The sequence below is a fragment of the Marmota marmota genome, unplaced genomic scaffold (genome assembly GCF_001458135.2).
Source record: "Marmota marmota marmota unplaced genomic scaffold, marMar, whole genome shotgun sequence".
NCBI classification, from domain to species: Eukaryota; Metazoa; Chordata; class Mammalia; order Rodentia; family Sciuridae; genus Marmota; species Marmota marmota.
The window spans coordinates 8,867,169-8,875,289 of record NW_025999982.1 but is presented as its reverse complement, the minus strand read 5'-3'; the positions used below and the strand labels follow the sequence as shown (position 1 = coordinate 8,875,289).

At 40.4% G+C, this 8,121-nt stretch overlaps 2 protein-coding genes across 9 annotated transcripts in view; both read right to left on the bottom strand.

Moving 5' to 3' along the window:
- Positions 1 to 4,295, bottom strand: part of LOC125617445 (adenylate cyclase type 10-like) — an 8,983-nt gene extending 4,688 nt beyond the window's left edge. The window contains exons 1-2 of the mRNA XM_048805250.1: positions 1,193 to 4,295; positions 316 to 420 (exon numbers count right to left, since the gene is read on the bottom strand). Coding sequence (XP_048661207.1) covers positions 316 to 420; positions 1,193 to 1,349 — 262 coding nt within the window. The 5' untranslated portion in view covers positions 1,350 to 4,295. The remainder of the gene's footprint in view (positions 1 to 315; positions 421 to 1,192) is intronic.
- Positions 4,296 to 4,367: 72 nt separating this feature from the next.
- The window catches only part of Nfya (nuclear transcription factor Y subunit alpha), a 21,801-nt gene continuing 18,047 nt past the window's right edge, over positions 4,368 to 8,121 (bottom strand). For all 8 annotated transcript variants that reach the window (XM_048805247.1, XM_015487700.2, XM_015487699.2 and 5 more), the window contains 2 exons: positions 7,512 to 7,613; positions 4,368 to 4,974 (listed from right to left, as the gene is read on the bottom strand). In XM_048805247.1, coding sequence (XP_048661204.1) covers positions 4,921 to 4,974; positions 7,512 to 7,613 — 156 coding nt within the window. In that variant the 3' untranslated portion in view covers positions 4,368 to 4,920. The remainder of the gene's footprint in view (positions 4,975 to 7,511; positions 7,614 to 8,121) is intronic.

Here is an 8,121-nt window from a genome sequence, read left to right as displayed (position 1 = left end):
AAATGGGTCACATTATTAGAAGACATATCATGAATTTTATTTCTAAATAAAATTCAATGTACAAAGTAAAAATCAATATTAGGTCCCTCCCTCCCTCTCCTTTTACTGGGCAATCAATCAATGGGATTGGAGACTGGATAGAATGGCAGATAGAGGCAAAGAATTAATTTATCATTAGTAATCTGATAAAAACAAAGATAAGTGATGCCTAGGGAATGACCATTTAGTACCTATTTTAAAGTACCCCAGGTTCCTTCTTATAAACCCTCAGGAGACCAGACCACAACTCCTTGCTTTCCTACAAGGATCACTCACGCTCCACGATGTCACTAATGTAATAACTGAAGATGTGGGCCAGTTTGTCCATGTCATGTTCTGACTTGCACGTCAGGCTGAACCTGTCCATTAATGCTGTAAACCCTGACCAACAAAGCAAAAGTTATTATATTAGCTGTCAAATTTAAACTTTTAAGCCCTCTTCCTTCCATGTATTGCCTAAGGTAATCAGATCCTTTCAAGTGGAATAATTCCTTGATCCATTAGCATAGTATTGGGTATTGGAAAGTACCCAGGCCTGGGCTGGTTGCTGTTGTAAATGAAGATGATTTACCTACAAGTACTCTTTTCATCTGAAGCCAGCTGCCTCTTTCTTCCCACCCTCCCTCTCAGGCCAGAGGAAAGTGTGCAATTTTGCCCCATGTGAAGGCAAGAAAACACTTGACAAGGGAAAAGGATTAAAACTTGATAGAGAACTCATATGGTAAGGGCAGGCACCTCATGGTAACTCATCTTCAAATCCATGACACATATACTCCATATTTATTAAATGAATGACTCTCGAAGTGACTGCTAGGTTGCTAGCAAAGTAGAACACGTGGGCGCATACTTAGAATGAGTTAACTGATGGGATAAAATGGAATGCTTATTGGAAAATACTCGGGGTTTTGAGGGAAACTTGGGTTCAAAGCCTCCTGTGGCCTGAAGAAATCCTTTCCCCCGCGTATCAATTTAGTCATCTCCGAACCGGGGCTAAACCAGCTAATCCCAAAGGGTGTCTTCCCTCTCGGAAAACAAAGGCCCTCAAAGGTTCCTGCGCGCAGTTAAACCGCGCCTTAGGTCGCCGGGGCACCAGGGCTGTAACTGCGGCCGCCTCCCGGGGGTCAGGCCAACGGCCGCCGCTCCTCGCCCTCACCCATCACGTGGACTCCTAGGAGGACGCCCTGGGCCGTGGCGAGCTCGGGTTCCGATCCCCGGGGCTTCCTGAAGACCAGCAGGTCGGGAAGCAGCGCCGCCAACCGGGCCTCCACAGGCCACAGAGGCGGCTCCGCCTCCCGCTCGCCCGTCGCCATGGCGGCGGCGGGGCTGCCCGTAACGTGAACCGGTTCCCTCCAAGCAGCTGCCAATCCGCTTCGGTAGCCCTGGCGGGGCCCGCCCCCCAACCAATCCGCGCAGGCTTCCTTGGGACTCCGCCCCACCTGCTTTCCGCCGCATAGGCTCCCAACTTCCACCAGGGTCTAGGGTAGGTGGTTTCTGAGGACTGCAGGTTTTAGACTCCTTGAAACGCGAAAGACGCTCCATCATCTGGGATAAATATCACCAGAGTAGAAATTTGGGTCACTCTGAATTTAGTAAGGACACACGCTCAAATTACTTTAAACTATTCAACACTGACATTTTCCTTTATTATAGGAATATTGAGAGGAGGTAAAAACTACAAAGCCTGAAAACTGCTAAATCGTGATGAGAGCAAATGTCTATCTTTAAAGGTCACAATTTTAACATTATCTGTTATCTGCCAGGACGGGCCTATGGCCTCATCCCAAGAAAGCTCCCAAAGTCTGTTTTTCTGTAGCTCTTGGTTCCAAGACTTCTTGTGATAATGGCACATTGGAAGCTGCTAGTCTTTGTTGCTCAAATTGCTAGACCATAAAGCAGCAATAGGATGAGCATGCTGCGGATTTTCAACAATCAGAATTTGTTTTGTTTTAGCTCTCTGAAAATATAAAAAGTGCCTCTTTGCACCCTTTAGGTCTAAATACTTAAAATACCTAATAAATGAAGGCTGTTTTGGTGATGAAAGGGCTAATTATGCTCCTGGTATAACTTCACATTTTGATGAGTATTTCCGGTAGTTAGGTAGTTAAGACCAAATTTATGTTTAACCCACAGGTGACATTCCTCAGCAGGGTGGGAAAGCCAAAAGGGAGAGAAGACTGAGGAGAGAAAACTAGGAAGCCTGGACACTACTAGATTGTGATAACAGAGATCAAATGTCTATCTACAAAGTTCACAATTTTAACATTATAAACACAACCTACAATCCAGGGATGCAAACTCCTCAAAAGTCAGATCATTTTTTAGTATTTTTATAAATTTATTTTAAAAAATAACAATTGCAATGACATCAATGATTGATCACCTGTACCCCCCCTACCGCTGGGGGAAAACCTATATAGTGAGCCCCAAAGGAAAATCAAAACATTATTAGGCACCCTGTAGCTAGAAAATGCTGTTGGTCCAGTGGCATAGACACTGACACGTTCAATGTACCAGTGCAATTAAAATATATACATTTACAATTATCCTGCAAAAAAAGAAAAAAGCTCTCAAGAAGTGACACAACTATGCATCAAACCAATTATTCATTCATCTGTTCGCTCTGCATTATTGAAGTCATCACTGCAGTCACAAGGACAAATGAGTAGAAGAATTAGTAATAAAGGAAAAAAAATCCAAAGGTCAACTCCCCTGTTCCCACTTTGTGGGCTATTATGGTGTGCAAAAAATAACCATTATAAAAGGGTCATGAGCTATCTGAAATGCAGTGACAAAATGACAACTGATGCATTTCATTTCAAACAAAAGTCAAACTTGCCCCCCTCCATGAAAAATTCAGTAACAATGAGGTTGGTATTACTATGTACAAACTTATAGACACAAATAAATAGTATTTTAGAACCACCATTGGCTTCAGCACTAGAAATTAGGTCTGAGGAATCTCTCTCTAAACTCTCCATCTTAGACTCCTAAACTAACCCCAAGATAAATTCCTCATCATCTTTAATGTTATCTGAAAAAACTGGGGTGGTCTAATTTCTGAAACATAAAAGAGCCAGAAATTTCGAGTGAGCTTACCAAAGAGTCAGCCCTCTGACACCTGGAAAGCAGGAAAAACTACTAGATTCCTGGATCTAGGAAGATATTTCACTTCCAGTTTCCTTTGCATAGCTCTATACCTCTATTTCTACCTTTACTATGGCCTCCCCCTCTGATTTTCTCTTCAAAGGGTTTCTTTTCTGTCCTAATGCATTTAGAGTGATATCAAGGATGCAATCTTTACTCTTGGTATTTAAGCCAACCCCAAATGGTCTTCAGAATTATTGGATTTTCCTTCTTTGTTTCCAGAGAAGGCAGCCAACTCTTCTGAAATATCATCTTGGTTCTGTCTCCCAGAGTTCAACACCTGGAAAATAGATTTCTGAGGTCCAACTCATTCTGGCAACTGTGGTTCAGTTCCTGACCCTGCAGGCATCTCTACTTTTTTCCAGACTGTAGTTTATTCCTATAGTATGGGTGCAGTGTGAAAACCTTTCTGCACAAGGCCTATGGAGAAAGGGGAAAACAAATGCAAATGGCACCAAAGAATCAGCTGCCATGGGAAGAATAAGAATGTCTGCTCTCTGGAGCCAGCACAAAATGCTGCTGGAATGAGGCCAACATCCACATCAAGCTATAGCAGGTAACCTGGACTATGTCCAGGACAGTGTGTTTGAATAGTGCTTTCCTGGCCCTTTGTCAAGGACTCAATCTCAAAATTCTCCCTGGCAGTACTTGTAAAAAGGTTTTAGAATAAATGTGAATTAGTCTCTTCATCTTAATGATCCATTCCAGGTACTCATCCACTGGAGGAGAATCAAGCTCTATGACAACACCTGATAGGTAGACTACTCTTTCTCTTTCTTCCTAGACTGAAACACTCTTCTATTCCCCAAATGTCATCAAAAAGACTACACTTGAAAATCTCTAATTTGCCTCTCTGTTTAGGAATTACTACAGATGTTTTCAGTGCATCAGCACAGAAGTTTTTGAAGAGTTTTGTTTTCTACTTAGGAAAGGCAGTTTCCAGTTCCAGGACCCTCTATATTATCTGAAAAGTAGCCACAGCAAGACCTATGGTCCTGATGACCTGTTAACAGAGACAAGCAGACAACAACTTGTCAAAGCTAAAAAGAGAGATTCAGCAATGTATATTTTAGCTTCTTCAAAATTTTATCACTTTATCCCTAGAGTCCAAAATATCCTTTTGGACTTTTCTTGGCTGAAGTCCTAAAATATGAACCCACAGAGATTCTTATTATTACCACAGATTAGATGGCTGTATCTCAGAGAATTTATTGTTCCCATATCACAGTATGGAACTTTCTTGCTCAGAGGCCATCTGAATACAAAGTGTCTATTCAGTTGGTCAGCCTGAGATCCCCCACCAGAGGGATGGATGCTATCTAGATTCCATGGGAAGGAATGAGCTGCGGCTTCCCTGATTGCAGTTCAGGTTGAGAAGGATGTTCTTCCCTGCTGAGATGGCTGGCTGGCTTCACCAGTCAACATAAGTGCTTGTATACTGCTGGGCTGGCAAGTGTCTCCTTGTATCATCCTAATCCATGAAATGTCAAATGTTATCAACAGTCTAAAATAGGTCCTGACTGAAAGGGTGAGACAAAGGCTTGCAACTTCAATTTGCCAGACATTGCTGCAATTATAATACTGAGCCACTTATTAAAAACTAAGTGGTTTCTGTCCTATAGAAAAGGGCAGAAGTGATCGTCAGTGTCCCATTGGAAGAGTAGATCAATTTCCTGGAACAGTGGAAAACATCGGCAAGGAATATGACCTTGATCAGCTCCATCATATGGCCTGGGGTTAGGAGACTCGAATTATCTGTGTCATTGCTTCTTCATCAGCTTGGTTTGGATCCTAGAGACAAAGACAGCATAATAATGATTAGAGTCCTCTGCAATAGCACAATGACCTCCTGGCTTTCAAAGCTTATCCTCAAGGGAACATGTACAACTTTGCCAAGAAAACCAAAGTTCTGTAATATATCTTTAAAGTCCATCCACATGGTTTAAATGTAGCTCCATTAGGAAGGAAACAATAAACCTTATTTCTTAAAAAACATATAAAGTGTAGCCTGGACCTCTATCACCAAACACTTCAGAGTTGATAGTGTTATTTCTTTCCTAAACACATGGAGCTGTGCTCTACTCTTAAGGGTTAATCAGGTGGCTAAGAAACAGACCCAGAGAAAACACTGTGACATGCTGCATTTTTATGTCATTTTCTGATCATCACATTTAAATACTGAGTGCTTAGCAAGGCTGGAAAAAACCTATATAATTTAATGCACTCATTTTGTAGATACTTGATGCTTGAAAGGATAAAGTGATTTGTTTGGACTATAATCAAAAAGTCGGGAGGCCAGCAAGGGTCAACTCCTAAATCTTTTGTCTTCTGTATGATTTTTCTCACTAAACTCGGGGTGCTGCTTCTCACTTGAGACCAGTGTAAAGGCAAAAATCAGTCCTGGGAGGATTTTTCCAATACTCCACAGGAACCACCTTTAGTTCACCATAAAAGTCTCTGAAATCTCAGTAGGCAAGATCTGAGAAAAGGCTGGAAGATTTCTGGATGTATAAAGACTGGAGTTGGGCCTTGAATAATAACTAGCACTTTCTGAACACTCATAATGCACTAGGGACAGGCTAAAAAGGTGCCTAATGTGCATTACTACATGAAGTCCCCACAATATTTCTATGAAGTACCCAACACTATTCTACTTTACAGATGAGAAGACACAGGTTCAGAGAGGCCAAGTTAAGAGCAAGGTCATGTTGTTAGCACCTGGAATCAGGAAGAGCTCTTGGCACAGTGGCCTACCACATTTGGCAGTCCATTCACACAGTACATGGATGAATAGCAGTGAGAGTGAGGAGCTCTAACACTACAGGTGAGGACTAATAGCTTCAAAGAGTTGTTAGTGTTCCTGTGTGGTGACATTTGAGGAAATCTAGTACAATTGTTGAGAGACATAATGAGAAAAATTGCTTAGAAACTACAAAGAAATTGCCTAATTTGTGGTGGATTAAGAAATGAAGAACATATATTGTTGAGTAAGGGACTTTCATGATAAAAAAAACTACACTATCTTATAAAGACTGACCTTGCATTACTGTATAAGATCAATTGAAGGAGACTGGAGATCAATTTAGAGAATACTACAATAGTGTGATGGAATGTAGTATTTATACAGAATGAATTATCAGTACATGGAAGAAATTCATTAATTCCACAATCATTTACTGAGTGCTTGCTCAAAACTGGACATTATGCTAAGACCAATGAATACAGTAGAGAATAAAATTCTCTACTTTCTACATAACTGTACTCTAGGAAGAAAATGATCTTGAACATTTAGACAAATTAAATAATTAAATGGTAATTATACTGAAGAAAAAAAAAAGATAGCACGAGAAAATTCTGGAATAGAAGAGACCCATCCAGATATTATGTGGGCTAGGAATAACCTTTCCAATCTAAACCAAGGTCTAAAAAAAAAAAAAAAAGGAGACAGTTATACAGAAAGACTGAGTGAAGAAGATTGAAGACTGAAAACTTTAAGGACAAAGGCCTATGGCAAGAGGGAAAGGAGCAAGAGCACATGGGTGCCTTGCTGGCCATGGTAAGAACTCTGGATTTCAGGCCAACTGCAAATAGGAGAGGGTCAGGGGTGAAGGAGCTCAAGCAGGACAGTTATACATATTTAGAAGACCACACTAAGAGGTCAAGAATGTGAAGGCGGGGACAAGAGTGGAAGAAGGAAGACAAATTGTTTTTTATATCTAAGTCAAAGAAAAGAGGACTAGAACCAGGCTGACATAGTTGGTAGGGAAAAAGGTAAATCAATTCAAATTATATTTCTAAAGATAAAATCAAGATATACTGACCTAGAAATGCCTGTAAGATAATTAATTTAATTTCAGTAACCATTTTATTAAGTATCTTATATTAGGTAAATTATTAACTTCTCTCAATCTGTGTCAATTGTAAAATGGTGATGATAGGTAATTATTATCTCATGGGGCTTGAGGTTGCTTAGAGCTAATTAAAAAACATAATGATTAAAATAATACCTCTCATATATAGTATTAGTGAACACTGCTGTTACTATTACACTAAGAAACACTATAACTTATTCCATGAAAACTGAAGTAAGAATTTCAAGAAGGAAATAATAGTAGTAACTGGGAAAAATGAAGAGAGAAGAAAGGTTACAGGATTCAGGACCTCAAGGGCTTTTAAGACCAAAGAGAAAAACTAAGAGATTATGTTGCATTCAATTTAGAGAATGTGATTAGTCCCTGAGCATGAAATGGCAAAAGGACACTGGTAAAGGCTTCAACCCAAGAAAAATACAAGGCAATAAATAGAAGAATGAGCTCTTATCACCTCACCTGCATATGGGGACTATCCTTTTCTTTGGGAGAGAAAAATCGTCCACCTTCACCACGCTTCCGAGCCATGGCATGACGGTGCCGAGACTCATGCAGGTATTTCTAAAATAAGAAATAAAACCACTTAGTGACTAGCCAGAACCAGCAGAATTATCTAGTACACACACTGCATTGCTAAAAATTCAAGAGAGCTGTGACCAGAGAAAGAGATAAGACTTTGAATTATGGAGCAAGTTTTGGAGAAAGTACTTAACCTAGAACATGAATAAAATGCAGTTAATCATACATAACTACTACTGTAAGAATGTAAACGTTAAATGAAAAAAAAAGGGGGGCATAGCAGAGATCACTACTTCCCCCTTAATAGAATACCAAGTTTTAGTTAGGCAAATGGCTGTTCAGTTAAAAAGACTGCATTTCCTAGCCTTAACTGACGTAAGGTGTGACCATGTAACTAAACACTGGCTAGTGAGATGGATCTAACTTCTTTTTTTTTTTTTTCATTTTTCAGTGGACACAACATCTTTGTTTGTATGTGGTGCTGAGGATCGAACCCGGGCCGCACGCATGCCAGGCCAGCACGCTACCGCTTGAGCCACATCCCCAGCCC